This window comes from Crocuta crocuta, unplaced genomic scaffold (genome assembly GCF_008692635.1).
Source record: "Crocuta crocuta isolate KB4526 unplaced genomic scaffold, BGI_CrCroc_1.0 scaffold339, whole genome shotgun sequence".
Lineage (NCBI taxonomy): Eukaryota > Metazoa > Chordata > Mammalia > Carnivora > Hyaenidae > Crocuta > Crocuta crocuta.
In genome coordinates, this window is record NW_027530357.1 from 574,753 (window position 1) to 596,658 (window position 21,906).

The 21,906-nt window shown below is 44.3% G+C and overlaps 1 protein-coding gene across 1 annotated transcript in view; it reads left to right on the forward strand.

The window, feature by feature from the left end:
• The window catches only part of SVOP (SV2 related protein), an 80,602-nt gene that overhangs the window by 46,084 nt on the left and 12,612 nt on the right, over positions 1-21,906 (forward strand). Inside the window, exons 7-12 of the mRNA XM_077765963.1 lie at positions 9,622-9,685; positions 11,628-11,753; positions 12,566-12,694; positions 14,127-14,200; positions 17,627-17,703; positions 21,310-21,417. Coding sequence (XP_077622089.1) covers positions 9,622-9,685; positions 11,628-11,753; positions 12,566-12,694; positions 14,127-14,200; positions 17,627-17,703; positions 21,310-21,417 — 578 coding nt within the window. The remainder of the gene's footprint in view (positions 1-9,621; positions 9,686-11,627; positions 11,754-12,565; positions 12,695-14,126; positions 14,201-17,626; positions 17,704-21,309; positions 21,418-21,906) is intronic.

A 21,906-nucleotide genomic window follows, 5' to 3' on the forward strand; every position in this document is an offset into this window, starting at 1 on the left:
CCCTTACCCTTATGTCATGAGGGTCCTCAGATTGCTTGGCTGCTCTCACCCCCCTCCCCCCAATGTCATGCCTCCCATTTACTGTTCATTTACTTAATCTGACCACAGCCCATCTGTTTGTTTCTTGAGCTATTACTACTTTCCAAGCACTAGATCATGTGCTTTATCCACATGAACATTTTAAAACTCACAGAACCTCAAGACATAGATATTATTATCCCCATTTTGCAGATAAGAACACTAGGGCTTTAAAAACATTAAGTAACATGGGACACTCGGCTAGCTCAGTCAGTGAAGCAAGCAACTCTTGATTTAGGCTCAGGTCGTGATCTCACGGATTGTGAGCTCGAGCCCCACGTTGGGCTTGGGCAAACAGTGCTGAACCTGCTTGGGATCCTCTCTCTCCCTCTCTTTCTGCCTCTCTCCTGCTCTCCAGCTCACTCTCTCTCTCAAAATAAATAAGTAAAACTGTAAAAAAGTAATTAAGTAACATGCCCAAGGTCACATAGCTAAAAAATGAGAGCTCAGATTTAAACATCCCTTGATACTACAAATATATCCTCTTAAATACTCCACTCCAGAACTCTTTTGTCCATGAGAAGAGCAAATAAAACACAGAAACAAAATGACAGAAGAAATATTTAGTCACCCAAGAGAGCCATTGGCTTCCCAGCACCTCTGCTCCATCCATTTACATAAAAACAATCATGCCTTAATTATGTGATGCTCTTAACTAGTTCTCGAAATGTCTCCCTTAAGTTCATTATTTGGAAACATTTAGTTGAAGATTTTTTTAGATGAACATTACTTTCAATGTTTATTTATTTATCTGGAGAGAGAGAGAGAGAGTGCAAGCAGGGAAGGGTTAGAGAGAGAGGGAAGGGTTAGAGAGAGAGGGAGAGAGAGAGAATTCTTAAGCAGGTGCCCAACTCAGGGATACATCCCATGAACTGTGAGATCATGACCTGAGCCAAAATCAAGAGCCAGATGCTTTACCAGCTGAGCCACCCAGGCACCCCTAGCTGAAGATATTTTTATGTAATTAAATGTAACTCAGAGTTTCCATTCACTTAGGCTTTATACCACCACGCAAAACCAAACGGGTAATATTTTGTTGTATAATTTTTTTAATGTTTTATTTATTTCTGAGAGAGAGAGACAGCATGAGCAGGGGAGGGTCAGAGAGAGAGGGAGACACAGAATCTGAAGCAGGCTCCAGGCTCTGAGCTAGCTGTCAACACAGAGCCTGACGCGGGGCTCGAACCCACAAACCGTGAGATCATGACCTGAGCCAAAGTTGGACGCTCAACCGATTGAACCACCCAGGTGCCCCTGTATAATTTTTTAAAGTCCAACAAGCCGAAGTCTCTACAATGAATTATTAGTGTAAATACAATTGATATTATTTGAAACTAAAAAATGTTTTTCTTTCAGTTTTAGTAAGGTGTAATTGACATTCAGCACTATACGTTCAAGGTGTACAACATGAAGCCTTGACTTACATATCTTGCAAAATGATCATCTTATCTGCAGACTATATTATTAATAAAGAGCCCCTCCCTCTGCCCTGATCAATGTTTTTATATGCTTCCTTCCCTCCTTTTTATTTCTATAATTAAAATTTTTTTAATGTTTATTTATTTTGAGAGAGAGTGTGAGTGAGAGAGGAGCAGAGAGAGAGAGGGAGAGAGAGAATCCCAAGCAGGTGCCTCACTGTCAGCACAGAGCTGGACACAGTACTCAGTCTCACGAACTGTGAGATCGTGACCTGAGCCAAAAATCAAGAGCCAGATGCTTAATGTACTGAGCTCCCCAGGAGCCCCTAATTTTTTTAAAGATTAGCCCCCAACCTGGGGCTTGAACTCACAACCCCAATATCAAGATCACATGCTCTACTGACTGAGCCAGCCAGGCTCCCCCTCCCTCTTTTTCTTCTTTCCTTTATTCCTTCCCCCAAAGTAGGCATTTATATTGGTCCTTGGCAATAACAATAGTAACATTAATAATGATAATGATGATCATAGTAATGTCCATGGAGTGCTTACCAGGGGCTAAGCCCTATGGTACGAGCTCTCTTCACATTACATCTCATTCACTGACAATGCTAACATCCCCAGTTTATAGATGAGAGGTCGTAAGTGACTTGCTTAAGACCAGATGGTTATTGAGCAGAGTGTGGGGTTGCCTCTTGTTCTGAGACAAACCACCCCAACATTTTTGGCTTAACAACAGTTTACTGAACTCAGGATTCTGCGGTTGGGCAGTTCGGTGGCTCTGGGCTCAGCGGGGCTCACTCGTGTGTCTCTGGTGAATTGGATGGGGGCTGGCCAAGCCAGCATGGTCATGGTGGATTCATCGATGCTCCAGAAGCCTCTCAAACTCTGGCTGGCTAGCCCGGGCACGTGGTCACGTGGCCCCTGCCAGGGGTCCCGGCAAGCATGCAAAAGCCATAAAGTGTCTTGAGGCCGAAGCATGGCACTGGCACAATATCACTTCTGCAACATTCTGTGGATCAAGAGCGAGTCTCAACACCCAGATCCAAGGAATGGGGAAGTAGATTTTGCATGGAGTGACCTGCATGAGCAAGACACAGGGAGGGAAAATGGTGAGGCACCTCGTGCAAACCATCTACCACATGGGGAAACTGGGTTCAAATCCAGGCCTGTCTGCTGCCAAAGCTCTTATATTTAAACAGATGTCGTAAAAGGATTCTGAACTTATACAGTCAGAAGATCCGGATAAATCATTAATGTCCCCTGGGTCCCCGATACTGATTTGGAGATGATTCTGGAGGTTCAGACAAGTTTCTATTCCCTTTAATTAAGACTGGAAGGGAGCACCTGGGTGGCTCAGTCAGGTGAGCATCGGACTTCGGCTCAGGTCATGATCTCAGGGTTCATGGGTTCAAGCCCCACGTTGGGCTCTGTGCTGGCAGCTCAGAGCCTGGAACCTGCTTCGGATTCTGTGTCTCCCTCTCTCTCTGCCCCTCTCCCACTCATGCTGTGTCTCCCTCGCTGTCAACAAATGAATCAATGTTTTTTGTTGTTTTTTTTTTTTAAAGAAAAATACCGGAGGGACACTTAGGTGGCTCAGTAAGTTGAGTATCCAACTCTTGATCTCACTTCAGGTCATGATCTTATGGTTTGTGGGTTCAAGCCCTGCATCAGGCTCTGCACTGCCAGTGTGGAGCCTGCTTGGACTTCTCTCTCTCCCCTCTTTCTCTGCCCCTCCCCTGCTTGCTCTTGCTCTCTAAAGATAAACTTTAAAAAAATCTTAAAAAAAAAAGACTGGAAAGAGGATCACATTTAGAATGCCAGATAATTACCTTTTCCATCTATCAAGAAATATCAAGAGGGAAGAGACTTTAACTCAAGCAAGGAAATTAGAAGTAACTATTTTTTAAAGATTTTTAAATGTTTATTTTGAGAGAGGGAGAGGGAGAGACAGAGAGAGTGCGAGTGAGGATTTGGGTGGGGGCAGAGAGAGAGGACAGAATCCCAAGGTTCCACACTCAGCAAGGAGCCCGACATGGGGCTCGAACTCAACGATTGTGAGATCACGACCTGAGCAGAAATCAAGAGTCAGACTCTTAACCAACTGAGCCACCCAGGCGCCCTGAAAATAACTTTATTTTTATCATTACAAACAATATATTTTTGTTTTAGGAAATTTAGAAAATGTAAATTAGCGTCAAAAAGTGATCATTGCTGGGACACCTGGGTGGCTCAGTCGGTTGAGCGTCCGACTTCGGCTCAGGTCATGATCTCACAGTTCATGAGTCTGACCCCTGCATCGGGCTCTGTGCTGACAGCTCGGAGCCTGGAGCCTGCTTCAGAGTCCGTGTCTCCCACTCTCTCTGCCCCCCCACCCCCCACCCATGCTCTGCCTCTCTCTGTCTCTCAAAAATAAATAAATGTTTAAAAAAATGATCATTGCCACTAATTGCAAAATATACACAAAATATTTAGAAGAGGCAGGCTGGCACCAGGGCAGAATGTTTATTATTTCCAGTAGAGGGTGCTGTGTATTTCGGTAGAAATGCCACTTAGCTAGGAAAATGAGAGGTAGACCTGCCTTAACTGGCATCCTGCTTGTGTGTTAGCTGCTCTTAAAGATTAACACTCCTGGTTGCTGCCCACCGGGTCCCCCTTGGAACCTCCTCAGAACATTCTTCAGATTGATGTCTAGATGGAGCTTGCTCCCACACCCGTGCCCAGCACTGCTGTTTCTCTTTAAGACCAAGCAGAAATGCTAAATGGATATCACAGGTCACTTCTTTCCAAGCATGTGATCCAAATGGCAACCCTCCACTTGCCAAGTGCTATAAATTGTGATGGTTTTCAGTGGGATTTTTTTCACGCCACCATCAACTGCTTCTTGGCATTGCTGCTTTCATGGCTTGTTCTTTTATTCTTCAGTGTGACAGTAATAATCACCACACTTTGGATGAAGATCAAACGGCTCATTTTCATAATGAACTGCTATAAATAATGGCCACCTGGGGGGCATGACAATTACAGGAAAAGATGTTTCTTGTGGCATATGTGGCAAACGGCAAAAACAAGACAATGAAAGCCGTCTGAGTATTAATCAACGGGGTTGCATCTCTCTAAACATAATGCAGTAGACTTACGGGTATTAATGTGGAAAGAGTTCCCAATTGTTTTCTTGAAAGCAGATCCTGACACAGAGGAAGCTAGAGGAGATAGTTTACTCTGGGAGATTCTGCAACCCACGTCTCCAGACTGTCCTGTTTAAGGGAGAGGGAACTGTTATTTGTCGAGAGTTGCCCCTGGGAAGTTTAAATCCCTCGGCCAACTCGACTCCTAGTCTGCCACAGAGGTTGGCGGAGCAAGCTCTAATAACCGGAGAAAGCACTCAGGGGAGAGTTGCAGGAACTGGCAGTTGGAAAGTGGATTGGCGTTCATGGAAGTGGTAAGAGTCAGGTATTTGTATGGGATGAGCATGGACAGTATGCTGTATGTGGGAAGGAAGGAAGGAAGGAGGAAGGGACGAAGGGGAGAAAGGAGGGAGGGAGAGAGGAAGAAAGGAGGGAGAAAGGAAGGGAGACAGAGGGAGGAAAGGGAAGAAGAAAGAAAAATATGTTGCTTAAATTTATTTATTTACGTAGAGAGGGGACTGGAAGTTTGCAGAGCAAACTCTTGGTAGTTATGGCTTTTATTTTTTTAACGTTTATTTGTTTTTGAAGGCAGGGGAGGGGTAGAGAGCGAGGGGGACACAGAATCTGAAGCAGGCTCCAGGCTCTGAGCTGACAGCTCAGGGTTCCAGCTCATGGGCCACTGTGAGATCATGACCTGAGCGGAAGCTGGACGCTTAACCAACTGAGCCACCCAGGCGCCCCTGATTTTTTAAACTAATGCAAGCACACCATGTGGAGAAGAGCATGAAATTTCAAAAAAGTCATCCATGGTAACTGCTGTGATCTCTGCAGCCACAATAATCTTGGTCCCCATTTTCAGAGCTGAGTTAATAAGATTCCTAGTAGTTTTTGCTGAGAGAGGTACTTGGGGGCATATACACTGGAATGAGGTTTTGGGGGACCACTTTGGTAATATATATCAGAAGCCTTAAGAATATGCATACACTTTGGCACAAATTCTACATAATGGGGGCCTGTCCTAAGAAAGCCACGGTGTCTTCAGCCTAAAGATGTTCATTGAAGTATTGTTTATAATTGTGAAACCATCGAGATAGGGAAGTGCTTGATGGGCTAGAAATTATAGACAGATCCAGGTGAGAATTTTGGCTGTCCTACTCACTAACTTACTAGCTGTGTGGTCCTGGCCAAATAATAATTTATCTAACATAGATAGATCTAGAGATGAAAATGAGAATCAAAAATATACATACACAGGGACACCTGGGGGGCTCAGTTGGTTAAGCGGCAGACTTTTGATTTTGGCTCAGGTTGTGGTCTCAGGATTAGTGGGCTCGAGCCCCACATTGGGCTCTGTGCTGGCAGTTTGGAGCCTGCTTGGGATTTTCTCTCTTTCCCTCTGTTTCTGCCCCCCCTGCCTCTTTCTCAAAATAAGCAAATAAACTCTTTAAAAAGTAAAAAAAAAAAAAATACACACATACTGAGGATTATAATTATCTACCCTACTGATTTGAGATGTTTACTGAGTGAGATAATCCATGTAAAACATCTAGAAGAATGTTTGGCATATAGTAGGTCTTCAATAAAAAGTAGTTATTATTAAGACAAGTATGGTTCATGCATATAATGGAATATATGGGTGTAAGAGGGTTTTAAATAGTATGGTAATGCTATTTATAAATCAAATAAAAAGTAGGTTTCAAAATTCTTTTTTATTAAACATTTTTAAACATTTATTTTTGAGAGACAGGGTAGGGGGGCAGAGATAGAAGGGGTACACAGAATCTGAACATGGCTCCAGGCTCTGAGCTATTAGCACAGAGCCTGACACGGGGCTTGAAATCACAAACTGCGAGATCTTGATCTGAGCCGAACTAGGATGCTTAACCCACTGAGCCACCCAGTCACTCTAGGCTCAGAATTCTTGAGTATGATCTTAGCTGCAGAGAGAAATTGAAAAAGAGAGATAAAGACAGAAGATCAGGACAGAGAGAATATAGTAAAATACTTATACCGTGAAATAAACTAGATGAAATTGACTTTTTCTTCATACTATTTTTCTAAATAGATTATACATCTAAACTACTAAAGTCCTTTAGCCTTTCCTCTGAGGCTCCTAAGAATTCTTCCTTCTTTGGACAGAGGTCTCCTTTTATCATTATCCTAAGAAGGACTTTTACTGGTGATAGAACTGTTCCTAAATCTCAATGGTATTTCTAAGACCAACTTTCTTTTTTTTCTTTTTTTCTTTCATAGTTCATTGTCAAGTTGGTTTCCACATAACACCCAGTGCTCATCCCCACAAGTGCCCTCCTCCATGCCCTTCACCCCCCTTCCCTTCTTCCCTACCCCCATCAGCCCTCAGTTTGTTCTCAGCACTCAAGAGTCTCTCATGGTTTGCCTCCCTCCCCCCCACTATTTTTCTCCTTTCCCTTCCCTATGTAAGACCAACTTTCAAAATGTTACATGTTATGCAGGAAAAGATGCCATTCAAGGGGCTCCACAGAAGCAGAGGCTAGTCAGATTCTTGTATAAGTGATTTATTTAAGGAATGCTCTCAGAAGCCTGTAAAACAGTGAAAGAGGCAATAATGGAAGACATTAAGCACCAGTATGGTTTCTGGTGATGTCTAGACTCAAGCTGATCCCACGGGGAACTCAGGAGTGTTCATTGTTCCACACGGTCTGTCCTACCTTGAGGCAATGGAATGGGCCTTTTGTAAGCCCTGGGGAGAAGGGATGTAACTCCTAGATACTTCTCTGGTGAGGCAGCTCCAGTTGGTCAAGAGCAATCCCAGAAGAGGGTTGCAGGTAGGAACCATTAGCAGCAGCAGCTGGGAGGTGGGCACACTGAACTAGTAAAGGGATATACCAGGAGATCTAGATGGGTCACCAGCACCATCTACCTCAAAAGGGTTAATGGAAATTAGCCTCTCTCCACCCGGCCTCCCTTATGAAAAGCCAGGAGAGTAACATGAAGCTATCTAGTAGCTCCAGTACTTGACTCAGGTGGGAGATGTGGAGAAAGAGAAAGCCTCCTCTTCCTAACAAAATGGAAGGATTTTAGCATAGGGAAGTAGTTTAGAAGTTTCCTTCTCTTTTCAGCATGGCCAGTGGCCGAGGAAGTGAAAGGCAGGGAAAGGAGCATGAAGGTAGTAGATGGAGGAGGCAAGTCATGTAGCTAGGACATTGGTTACATTCAGCAAACAAATAAATTGATTGAGCAAATAAGAAATATATTGAGGATAATGAGACCCAGGTGTCTTAATGTTGGAGAAGGGAAATATAAACATGGAAGTCCAAGAAGGTTAGAAAGAACCCTAACCATTTGGTTGGACTGGAGTTGAAAGTATCAGTATGAACTCATGGTTTTTAAAAATACATATACACAGATAGATGTAGAAACATATGGATGTATGGTATGCATGTGGAGAGAGAAATGGAGAGACCAAGATAGATAGATAGATAGATAGATACATAGATACATAGATAGATACATAGATCTCTTAGCTGCATCCACTGAGAAGGCCTAGAAGCAATGTCAGCCCAGTAGCAATGAGTATACTGAGCACTGACATCAGTATTTGGTTACTAAATACTGTCCTCTACCAAAAGGAACCAGAACCTCTTAGAAAAATGGCTGACACCATGTCTTGGACAAGGAAAACAGCATGAGCTTGGACACCTTGTGCCAGAAAGTAAAGAAGAGCTCAAGACATGATGGAGGCATGTAAAAGAGACACAGGGGTTGGATTAAAAGGTCTTCCAATGAGGGGCGTCTGGGTGGCTCAGTCGGTTAGGAGTCCTCAGCTCAGGTCATGATCTCTTCATTGTGGGTTCAAGCCCTGCTGCAGGCTCTGTGCTGACAGTTCAGAGCCTAGAGCCTGCTTCAGATTCTGTGTCTTCCTTTCTCTGCCCTTCCCTCGCTTGTGCTCTCTCTTGCTCTCTCAAAAATAAAAAAAATTTTCTAAAAAAAATTTTTTTAAGTCTTCCAATGGCCAGATCTGGGACAGTCTGAGCATCAAAAGAATAATGGTGATAGTGGGTTACAACCCACTGAACAAAATAGGAATCCACAGGTCCATACTGATTAAATGAATAGATAGATAGATAGATAGATAGATAGATAGATAGATAGATAGATAGATAGATAGATGATAGATAGAAAAAGGGAAACTCTTCCTTACAGTAGAATATCAATTCTAAATGTAGAAGGAACAATGGAAATTTTAAAAATACCACCTGTTACCAACATAGTAGTGTTGATTAGGGCGGAAATTGTCGATGGATGGGATACTAAAGCTGATGAGTAGAGGTTCTAGGGAGAACAGGATATTGGCATAATCTCTGAATTTTTCCCCACAAAGTAATCCCGAATGGAAAAAGGATAACTTGAAGGTGGAGAAATCTGTCAGACACCATCTTGATCTAGTGATGAAGGTTAATGTCACCAGTGATGATATGAGTTGACACCATATGGCCCTGATGTGAGGCACTGGAAAGAGCTTAGTATCATTTCTCTGGGGTTCTTGCCAAGAAAACATGGCCTGAGCCTGGTCACAGGGATACATCAGATGGACTTAAGAGGAGGGGCGTTGTACAGAATGAAAAGCTCGTATTCTTCAAGACTTTTCAGAACATGAGTAATAGGGAAAACCTGAATAATGGTTCCAGATTGAAGTTGCCCATTGTCTCACTACCCTATTTTCCCCTATATTTGCTGGGTTGTGGGTAGGGCTCATGGCAGCAGTTATTACATTTGAGAATCATGTGGGGAGTTGGTTAAGAACACTGATGGCAGAGCCCCACCCCAGAGAGTCTGTTCCCAATGGTTTGGGGTGGGGTCTAGGGATCTATGAACGTAGCCATCATCCCAGGAAATTCTGAAGTATGTGGTCCCCAGACCACCCTCAGAGGAATATTGGCCTGGAAATTCAGACAGCTATGGCAATCTTCTTACTCAGTCCTGACCTCAACTCTCTTCCTGTCTCTCTGCTTTGCCAGGGTGACGCTGTACGCTGAGTTCCTTCCCATGAAGGCCAGAGCTAAGTGTATTTTGCTGATTGAGGTAAGGAGGGTGGTGTGGGTTTCCCAAGAGTGCTCAGTCTCTGAGCAGCAGGGTCTCAGGTCTCTTAAGCGACTGGATAAGGACATGGGAGTTGAAGAGAACTATAACAGACTCAGTGGAGACTAAAATGGGTCAACTACGTCAATTCTGACATGGTCTTTTTGCAATATGGATACATTCTACAATGGACAAAAAAATTCAATCTCTTTAAAAAAATGGTGGCAGGCAGGTGGTCTGTCCTTCTTGGACTGGACATGGCTTTTATCGGAGAGTTGGTGCCAAATGGTGAAGCCTAAGGGGACCAAAACTCTTGTCCTCCATCCATACCATCACCTTCCACCCCTGTTTGTATCCAGGCTCACCCGTGTCTTGTGTGAGTGCCCACTTCTGTAGCCTAGAGGCTGCCTTAAAATTCCCTTGGTCCAGCTCGTCCCTCCCAAGCCTTCTATCTGTCAAGGTTTTGTGACCCACTTTCCAATCATGGTTTTTGAAGGTCTCAGGGCAAATACATAGCTGCCCAATGACCCCTCCACCATGCAGGGCAGTAGAGTTTATTTGCCCTTTCGGACACTGACATCCACATGAGGACTATAATGACATTCTGACCCCTATAGTCACCATGACCACATTGACAATATTAATCACATTGACCACAACTTACCCCCCCAGACTGCGTCTACCCCTGATGGATAAGGATGGTATAATCATCTGGTCTGCACTGGTATGGATGAACCAATTATTTAAATACTGAGATGCATCTGTGCCAGTAGATCCTGTTCCCCAATTACCCCTCATCACCTGACACCCTGTCCACTCTTAGGACCCCCTAGAACTTCCCATGATCTAGCATCTGAAGAGTTACTAGATCTAGCATCTAAAGAGTTAACTCCTGGCACAGTCACGGTGTGGGGGTGTGTGCGTTGAAGGCAGATGGTGTATGACTGGAGTCTGGTGTCCATCCTGGGTTGGTCGGTCCCGTACCAGTTTGTTAGGCATTTTGACTATCGACCCTGGTTGTCAGCCACAGAAATAGACTGTGGTTAATTTCAGCAAAAGGGGATTTAGGGAGGCTCTTGGCATCTCCCAGAACTGACAGAGAAGCCGAAGAGCATAGTTGTAGGGTCCAAGAGGGAGACAGCGTATTCAAAGTAGAATAATTTGAAGAGGGTTTGATGAAGGGACTATTTCTAAATAGCCCAGGCCTGAAGTGCCAGTTGCCAGGGAAAGGCAGAAAATAATTAGCAGCCCAGAGAGAGAGAGAGAGAGAGAGAGAGTGAGAGAGAGAGAGTGTTGTATGTCCAGGGCTATTGGACAGGTGCTGTGACCTACTGAGAAGTGCAGCCAGCCCATGACCACCACGCAGAGAGGGAGCCGGAGGAATAAATGCCCCAACCTCTCTTTCCTTTCTCCCTCCCTCCCATTTCCTGTGGGGCTCCCCATTGGCTGTATCCAGTGGAATGCTGGAAGACAGGGAGCCTGTGGATGCAGTCCATACAAAAGGCAAGGTGGGAAAGGAGGATGAGTGACTCAGGCAGACAGAAGACAGTCAGCCCTGCAGGGAAGAGGCAGTTGTGATAAAGGATACTAGGAACCCTATTGGGCAAGAGAGATGGATATCAGTAGACAAAGACCAATGTGTCCGTTACCATATTGACCTCACACGATACTGATGGCAGTGCCTTCCTTAACCAGAGCTGCCACATTGTACCCACTCCAGTGGGTACCATGCAAATATGATGCGGTGTGGATGGTCCCCTCAGGAGATGGACAGCATGATGGCCCTGTCCCAACCATATGAACCACAGAAAAGGTGGTGGCCATTCTAACTTTGCTGACTCCAAGGAACCCTTGCCCATATCAATAGCATTGTCTACAATGACCCCAACATTGCTCATGCGCCGACCATGCCGCTGCCGTCACTGACCCCATTTTCCCACGCCAGGTCTTCTGGGCCATCGGGACAGTGTTCGAGGTCATCCTGGCTGTGTTTGTGATGCCCAGTCTGGGCTGGCGCTGGCTGCTCATCCTCTCGGCCGTCCCGTTGCTCCTCTTTGCTGTCCTGTGTTTTGTAAGTATCCTTTTAAGAGATGTCAACCTTCACAGGGCACCTGGGCGGCAGCTCAGTGGGTTAAGTGTCCAATATCGGCTCAGGTCATTATCTCACGGTTTGTGGGTCCTAGCCCCGCATCGGGTTCTGAGCTTCTTGGGATTCTCTCTCTCTCTCCCTCTCCCTCTACCCCTCCTCTGAATGCTCTCTGTCTATATCAAAATAAATTAAAAACTTTTAAAAAAAAGATCTCAATCTCGGCCACTAGGCTTTCTGCTGTTTAGCTGTTCACTTTATTTCAGTGGGGAAGAGGTGGTGGTATAGGTATTCTTTTTAAGATTATTTTTTAAATAACTCTGACAGCAACACCAATTAATAAGAATAATAATAGCAACAGAAACAACAATCACTGCATGAATCCNAGGACGCTGTGCTGTAGGTATTCTTTTTAAGATTATTTTTTTGAAACTCTGACAGCAACACCAATTAATAAGAATAATAATAGCAACAGAAACAACAATCACTGCATGAATCCATTCCAGGTATTGTGTTAAGTAAGCACTTTGTCTGGATTACCTCATTTAACCCTCTTGACAACTTTTAAGAGGTGGGATCTATCATTATCCCCATTTTATGGATGAGGAAATGGAGGCACAGAGTGGTCAAGTAATTGCTCAAGGTGACACAACCCATAATCAATGACAGAGCCAGGATGTGAAGCCAGCCCTCTGGCTCCAGAACCCTCACCCTTAAAGACCCCACACCCGGAGGAGAGTATGTGGTTGGGACCCAGTGTTCTGTTCCACCCTAACCTGCTACACCTGTCCCCACAGTGGCTGCCAGAGAGCGCAAGGTATGATGTGCTGTCCGGGAATCAGGAAAAGGCCATCGCCACCTTAAAGAGGATAGCGACAGAAAACGGAGCCCCCATGCCACTGGGGAAACTCATCATCTCCAGACAGGTCGGTGCCTGGCCCACTGTCTGTGGTGTGTGTATGTGTCTGTGCCCCCATGGGGAGGGTGGACGTGGGTGGAGGGCGCTATCCAAGGAGGTGGCAAATCCCAAGACCAGCAAAAAGAGCAGAAGCAGACTGATTCTCCAAAAGCCAATTTTCCTGAGTTAACTTGCTAAAGTATCTTTTCACCAAAAAAGGTTTTAAGGATCTTTTTGAATATATGTAGTAAATAGGAGCATATTTTTCCTATGTATATATTAACACACTTGTTTCCTCAATATATTCTCTCCATAAATATGTGAATGAGTCTATTTCTAAATATACTAATGAGACTATTCCAAAATATATTCAATAAATACCAACATTCTCAATTATATTCAATAAACCTGTTTATGAATATTATCTTTTCATTCAAGAATATACTTTATATTTCTTATAAAATAAAAATTTTATATAGCATATATAAATATATAGCATATATTTTTATACATATATTATTTATTTTATAAAAATTTTTTATTTATATATTTTATACTATATATTTTTATTCACAAAGACTATTCACAGGTAGACTAAACCACCTAAAAGTCATAATCTTTTTTTCTAAACAGTTAGCATGGTTAAATAAGCAAGCATTTCTCAAACTGCTAGGAAAAATGTATTCATTAAACATACCTAAGAATATAATCACAATCCTAGAATATACTCCTAAAAAGAACATTGTAGGGGTGCCTGGGTGGCACATTTGGTTAAATCTCTGACTCTTGGTTTCAGCTCAGGTCATGATCTCACAGTTTGTGAGTTCAAGCCCCGTGTTGGGCTCTGTGCTGTCAGCTTGGGATTTTCTCTCTCCCTCTCCCTCTGTCCCTCCCTTATGCTCTCTCTCCCTCTGTCTCTCTCAAAATAAATAAATAAATAAACTTAAAAAGAACATTGTAGAGCAAAGATTTGATAAATTAGCAAATTATATGAAATTGGCAAATGGGTTATTTAACTAATCAACCTTTGACACATTGGCTTCTGGTAAATGATTTTTAGTATATTAATTTTTGTGATCTTGACCTAGAGCTGGCTTGGGAGAACATTAAATGGTTGGACACCTTTTGGATTGACTGTCTGCTCCCTGGGTCCATGGCACTGCCCAAGAGCCCTAAGGGGGTACCAAGCCCAAGGAGTCTGCTTCCTGGCTTGGGGGTTCCGGGCTGGGGGTAGGGATGGCCAAATGTTTCCGTGCTTGGGGAATCAAGCCTGTAGACATTGCTGGGTCCTGGCTGGAGGGCCTCACTGTGCCGGGAGACTTGGTGCTATGGGACTGAGTGCTGGGTTCCCAGATCCCAAGCATGTAGGACACGCTGCCGTGGGTGTCCACCAGTCTTTGGCTACCAACCATACTTCCCGAGGGGATAAGAGCAAATAGCATGTTCTTGTCTTGAAACAGGAAGACCGAGGCAGAATGAGGGACCTTTTCACGCCCCATTTTAGATGGACAACCTTGTTGCTGTGGTTTATATGGTAAGAGCTGTTGCTTGACACCTCGATTCCCTTCATCTATGTCCTGTGTTGCTTTCTGTTTTCATGTGATGCACAGATAACTCTTCGATCTTGGGCAGCAATGGCAAATAAAGTGGCTTGGGTATTTCCTGATTTCTCCCTTTCTCAGGTATCACCTGTACTGTTATTTTCTTCATCTTTTTCTTTAATTGCCCTCACTTTTTACACAGATAAATGTCTTTTTTAATTACGGTTTTTATTTGAATTCCAGTATGGTTAACATGCAATGCTATATTAGTTTCAGGTGTACAATATAGTGATTCAACAATTCTATACATTACTGAGTGCTCCTCATGATACGTGTACTTTTAATCCCCATCACCTAGTTCACCCATCCCCCCGGCCCCCACCCCTCTGGTGACCCTCAGTGTGTTCTCTCTGGTTAAAAGTCTGTTTCTTGATTTGCTTCTGAGAGAGAGGCAAATCTTTCTTTTCCCATTGCTCATGTGTTTTGTTTCTTAAATTCCACATATGAGTGAAATCATAGGTATTTGCCTTCTGAGATATTTCGCTTAGCATGACACTCTCTAGTTCCATCCATGTCACTGCAAATGGCAAGATTTCATTCTTTTTTATGGCTGAGTAATATTCCGTGGTATATATATAGACTGCATCGTCTTTATCCACTCATCTATTGATAGACACTTGGGCTGCTTCCATAATTTGGCTATTATAAATAATGCTGTAATAAACATAGGGGTGCATATATCTTTTTGAAATAGCGTTTTTATATTCTTTGGGTAAATGCCCAATAGCGAAATTACTAGATCATAGGGTAGTTCTATTTTTAATTGTTTGAGGAACCTCCATACTGTTTTCCAGAGTGGCTGCATCTGTTTGCATTCCCAGCAACAGTGCATGAGAGTTCAGATAAATGTCTTTCAAGACATTTAAAACAAAAGCACCTTAATTGGAGGCCATAGATAGAAGGCCCTCCTCAAGAAAAATATAGTAAAAAGTAGCTAGATTGATGATTTGCCAAAGCACCGAGTTACTGGACTTAATAGAGAGAGAGGGTAGATGTTGAGGACTCATTAGCAAGTAAGTGAGACTAAGAAGCCATCAAAATACAGTTACCTTTGGGGCACCTGGATGGCTCAGTCTGTTGAGTGTCTGACTTCGGTTCAGGTCATGATCTCGCAGTCCATGAGTTTGAGCCCCGTGACGGGCTCTGTGCTGACAGCTCAGAGACTGGAACCTGCTTCAGATTCTGTGTCTCCCTCTCTCTCTGCCCCTCCCCCCGACGCTATCTCTGTCTCTCTCTCAAAAATAAATAAACTTTAAAAAAATACAGTTGAGGGGCGCCTGGGTGGCTTAGTCGGTTAAGCGTCCGACTTTCGCTTAGGTCATGATCTCACGGTTTGTGGGTTCGAGCCCCACGTCGGGCTCTGTGCTGACTGCCAGCTCAGAGCCTGGAGCCTGTTTCAGTCTGTGACTCCCTCTCTCTCTGACCCTCCCCTGCTCACGCTGTCTCTCTCTCTCTCTCTCCTAGAAATAAATAAAACATTAAAAAAAATACAGTTGACCTTCAACAATGCAGAGTGGGGGTTAAAGGCACAGACCCCTGGGCAGTTGTAAATCTTTTGGCTCCCCCCAAACTTAACTGATAGCCTCCTATTAACCAGAAGCCTTACTGATAACATAAACAGTCGATGAACACATGTTTTGTTATATGTACTATATACTGTATTCTTAAAGTAAGCTAGGGAAAAGAAAGTGTTATTAAAGTCATCTTCAAGAGGAAATGTACTTGCAGTAGTATACTATATTTATTGAAAAAAATCTCCTTACAAGTGGCCCCGTGCATTTCAAATCTGTGTTGTCCAAGAGTCAACTGTAATTGAAAGGAAATGTAAAAGGGAATTTTTGTCACAGGAAGATTTAATATGCTTGCTCCTTTAGTCCCCATCTTTGGCCATACTGCCTTGGGCACCACCAGTGGCATGGGGCCCATGTTTGGGGAACCACTGATTTGGCCAACATGTGCATCCTTAGAACTTTCTGTGCTGATCCTGGTCTGTCTTCCTTAAATAGCAGCCATTGGCGATGGCTGGATGTGGGCAGGTTGGAGGGGAGGGATTTGTACAGAGTAATTACCTGAAAATTCGTAACTAGTCAAATCGCAGCTATTCATTGAGCTCTCTTTCTACCAAATCGTGTGCAGCATGAATGGTGTGCAGAAGGGGCCTGGCTAGCACTTTTCTCAGTTCTGGTGTAACCAGTCCTCATGTTCCCTATGCACATTTGGGGGGGGGGGTGCTCATTAGCAGGGGATTGTCCTGAAAAGTGGTCAATTGCAGGGAAGTGGAAGTAAGGCTTTGATAATATACAGAACTGGGTTCCAGGACTGTCCCTGCATTCCTGAGAGCTGAACCAAGCATTTATTAAACACCTGCTGTGTGCCCAATACAAGTGCTCAGTCTGCAGAGTTTTTGAAAATGGAGAGGAGGTGGTTGACCGAGTTAAGGGTGGCTATCTTTGCATGCATGTGATTCAGTTGGACCAATACTACCCAAATACCAAAGCAATTAATTAAAGACTATTTTTTGTACCCTACAGAAATTGCTAAATTTGCTAGCATGTATTGTAACCCAAGGAAATTAATCACCATGGTCTGATGATGACAGTTCCCACGTAGCTGTACTATAGGATGAGAATGTTCTGGTCCTACAGACTTGAGTGTTATGGTTCCTGGGACAGTTGGGAATTAATTAACTGGGTCTTTCTACTCTGAAATTTTAGGCAAGTCTGCTGACTCCACACTTGTATACAGTGTAAAAGTAGGGCATACAGTGGGGCACACAGCAGGTGTTTAATAAATGCTTAGTGAGTTGATTCAACTCTCAGGAATTCAAGGGCAGAGCTAGAGTCCAGTTCTCTGTATTATCAAAGTTTTCCCTCCTCTTCCCTCTCCGTGTTGATCAACTTGGCCCAGAAGCGCTGAAAAATGTCAGCCGTAACTGTTTTCTTCCAAATCTTGGTCCCCCAGACTTTTGTTCCCTATTGCTAATTGAGAAAAACAGCCTTGGGTGTTCTCTGTGATGTAATACAGTTCTTGTTCTTTCAAAGGACACAGGATCACATCCCTTTAACATACCGCTATGCTTTGCACCTGTCATTTTCCTGGTCAAGGGCCCCAGGAACCCGCCCCCCCCCCCAAAGCTCCAGTGTGTCNACATCCCTTTAACATACCGCTATGCTTTGCACCTGTCATTTTCCTGGTCAAGGGCCCCAGGAACCCGCCCCCCCCCTCCAAGCTCCAGTGTCACCCATGTCCAAAGGCTGGTCCTCACTGCTAGAGATGCAAGTCCTTCCTGAGGGGATGGGGGAAGGGGACTTGCATTTCTCCCATCATTTCTTTACCTTTTCTTGCTTCCTTTCTGGCAGGTTTTCCAATGCGTTTTCTTACTACGGATTAGTTCTGCTCACCACTGAGCTTTTTCAAGCCGGAGATGTCTGCAGCAGTGAGTACCAAAGTCCCTTTCCCAGCCGACTACCGCTGCTCCCACCATACACAGTCACACATACATCCCCACCCCTCGTTCTGCCCTTCGTGAGCCTGGCCGTGCACAAATGCCAGTGACTTTGGCCCACAGACTCCAGGGAGAAAGTTTCTGCCAAATCTGAGCCTAAAAAGACCTGGACTGCGGTCTCCAGGGTGCTCTGTAGAAACCCGAACAATCTTGTCATGATAGAAGTGACATTATAGCAGATTCACATCTTATGTCGTGTAAAGGGCCCGGTGAAGTACAGCACTGAGTTTGATGGCTCTGACCCTATGGGGCAATTCTCATGTGCACACAAAGTTGGAAAACCAGGTCGGATCTCAACCCTGGCCACACCACAGAATCACCTGGGGCCAGTTAAACAATGCCCAGGCCAATTTAATCAGCGTCTCTGGACCCAGGCATTAGTGGCTTTTAAAAGCTCCCCAGGAGATTCTATTGTGCAGCTGGGGGTGGGAGCCACTGGACCAAAGGAACAGATAGAAAGCAAAGTCTATATGCAGATGTCTGGGCTTTCAAACAATTCTATCTTTCAAAATAGGTTCCTAGCATGGAACCCAGAGTGGAGGACAAAGGGATCAAGTTCTCACTTGTCTGCAGGATTTGCCCAGTTATCTTTTTTCATAGTAAGCCTCTATAATCTTAGTTAATAGTTTAGTTTATTGATATAAGGATTTAATGGGTTGGTGGCTCAGTCGCAGATCTGGGGTTTGGTATTGATCGAGTACAGATCGCATGCCCCTAGCAGTGGGACCCGCTTAAGCAGAGGATCGAGGGGAATGTTACAAAGCAGGGGTTGGCAAACTTCCTCACGAAGCGCCAGTTAGTCAATATTTTAGGTTTTGTGGGCCGTGCCAAGAAGGAAAGAGGCTGTGGACCATAGATTAATGAACAAGCATTGCTTGTGTTCTAATAAAACCTTATTTGTCAATTTGGGGCACCCAGGTGGCTCAGTCAGTGGAGCGTCCGACTCTTGATTTTGGCTCAGGTCATGATCCCAGGGTCGTGGAATTGAGCCCTGCGCAGGGCTCCGTGCTAAGTATGGAGCCTACTTGGGATTCTCTCTCTCTCCTTCTGCCCCTTTCCTCCCATTCACACTCTCCCTTTCTCTAAAATTAAAAAAAAAAAAAGCTTAATGAACGCAAACTTGGACTTCATATCATTTTTATGTCATAAAGTGTTATTCTTCTTTTGATTTTTAAAAATCATTTAAAAATGCAGGGGCGCCTGGGTGGCTCAGTCGGTTCAGCGCCTGACTCTTGGTTTCTACTCAGGTCGTGATCTTGCGGTTTCGTGAGTTCAGGCCCCATGTCCAGCTCTGCACTGGCAGCAAGGAGCCTGCTTGGGATTCTCTCTCCTTCGCTTTCTGCCATACCCCCTCTCTTGTTGTCTGTCTCTTTCAAAACAAATAAATAAACTTAAAAAAATTTTAATGTAAAAACCATTCTTAGCATGCAGGCTGGGCAGAAACAGGTAGGAGACCAGATTTGGCCTCAGGTGGTAGCTTGCCAACTCCTGTTAAAAGCTCTCTTGGGGCACCTGGGTGGCTCTGTCTCTTAAGCATCCAACTTTGGCTCAGGTCATAATCTCACAGCTCGTGATCTCACAACTCATGAGTTTGAGCCATGCATCGGGCTCTGTGCTGACAGCTCAGGGCCTGGAGCCTGCTTCAGATTCTGTGTCTCCCTCTCTCTCTGCCCCTCCCCTGTTTGTGTTCTGTCCCTCTGTCTCTCAAAAATAAATAAATATTTTTTAAAAAGCCCTTTCTTATACTTGGGCAGGAAAGTGATATCATGGAAAAAGCCCACAGCTGGAAATCAGGAGCCTGGTTCTAGTACCAAGTAGCTGAGTGACCTTGGACAAATAATTCATTCAATATTTTCTGTAGGCCACATACTGATCTAGGTGTTAGGGTACATCAGTGATCACAAAAGACAAATATTCCTACCCTGAGAGCTCATATTTTGGTGGGGAGAGAGAAAAAGAGAGAGAATAGCTTAATAAGTGAGGAAATTACATGGTGTGTTAGAAAGTGATAGGTATGTTAAAGAAAAAATTTAAAGAAAAGGTAAAATCATGCCTCTCATACAAATATACAATGACCACATGTCAAAGATTTTACCTCATCAGTTAATGAATGGATTAGTTAAGAACTGTGAAAAGTCTGAGCATTTACCTATTTTCAAGCTAACAAGTTAGCCTTCCACAGCTTCCACAGATGCCTGCAGAAGACACAACATTCCTGGATCAGAGACAAAGGACTTTGCTACTCACAGTAATAGTGGTAGCTGGAGTATCAGCATTTCTTACACCAGTAAGGAGCTCCCATTCCCACAGGGTGATGTGAAGAGAGGAAGTCACACCTGCAAAAGCAGTGGATTATGTTACAAGAGAGGATCTCTGAGCTTAGGGCACCCAGCTCTCTTATACTGGATGGTAAGGCTGCCTGCTTTTGCCCTGTGGGGAGACACTATACCATTGAAGGCCATAAACAAACCTGTTCCTTACTCCAAAGGTGGACGCTCCCTGTCAAGGCTGTTGGTTAAACCAAGGTCCTTGAAAAGATAGTCCAGAACAAAGACAGTCAGTGCCTCTGCTTATAAAACATGGAGAAATGTGAGCAATCCATGGAGAATTGTCTACTAACACCAGCAAGAGGTTACAACTGGTTCAGAGGAGAATTCAAAAGATACATGTGAATAGGGAATCAGAAATCCTGAAATGGCCTTACAATTAGAGGCACAACTTGTCAGTATGCATAAGCCAGTTATCAATTGCATCACCAGACACATTCTGCGTTTTGATGAACTAGAAACATTTGCATTAATACCAATGTTCTATAATGTGCGTAGCTCAAAGGTAGTGAAAAGCATGACAACCTAGAAGGGTACACTAGACAAAACATTTGGCCCATTTCAAAATCTTTCACACTATTTGTTAACAAATGTATAGGAAAAAGAGATAGTCAAGCAGGGCGAGGGAGGTCAGGAGTGTGGGGCAGAGCAAGGGGCAGTCGGTATGTTGAAGTTTTAAATGGGGGGGGGTCAGGGTGGTCTCCATGAGGTGAGATTTAAAGAAAGATATGAAGGACATGAGGAAACTGGCTATGACGATATATAAAGAGAGAGCATCCAGGAAGAGGCAACAGCCAGTGCAAAGCTCCTGAGGCAGAACAAGAGTGAGAGAGAAGGTGGGATCAAGGAAGTAATGGGGGCCAGATACTATAGGTGGGGATCATCGAGGCCACCCTGGAGTCTGTCTGCCACAAAAGCACCTAGTATGTGCCAGTACTGTGCTAAGCGCATTCCTACGCACAGCCTGCTTTCATTCGCACAGGCACCTCGTCCAGTGCTTTTATTAGCTCTAGTTTTGTGAAGAAACTGAGGCTCAGACAGATAGTTATAGTACTGCTGATTGGGATTCGAACCTGAGTCTTGCTGACTCTGGAGCTTGGGTTCTTTCCACGGTATTCCAACTGAATCAACCAGGGAAGGAGGTGTGGGAGCCGGAGGGTGTGATTCAAGTTTCTGCGAATGGCTCTTTTTCCTGTCTCCCACCTCCCAGTCTCTAGCCAGAAGAAGGCAGTAGAAGCAAAATGCAGCCTGGCCTGTGAGTACCTGAGTGAGGAGGATTACATGGATCTGCTGTGGACCACACTCTCTGAGTTTCCAGGTGAGCGACCTGTGTGAGGTGGGGCTGGGGTGGGGAAACCTGTGAATGTGGCAGCTGTTCATTTGGTGGCTCCACCTGGTGCTGCCTGGAAGAAAATCCTCTTTTCTAGAGGAGCTGGAGATGATTTTTTTCCAACCCTTAGCTACAAATTGTCCAGAACCGCAGAGGCTACTCTACTTGAAGGTAACAAATTAAGCTGCCCCGTGTCATGCTCACTGGCAGAAGACATGAGACTCCCGGGTCAGAGACAAAAGACTATTATCCATAGCACAGCAAACAACATTAATAGTATATTAATGTCAGCTCCCCTTGCTCTTAAGTCCCACAGGGATGATGAGGAAGGGTCCAAGCAGATGCTACACATGCAATGGGTGTAGCTGCTGTGCTCTAACTCTGGTCCTTTGATAAGAACCCGCTCACTCAAGTGTGCACAAAAGCTGATAATAGATGGTGGTTACTATTTGAAGAATTACCTGAGCATTCCCTTCC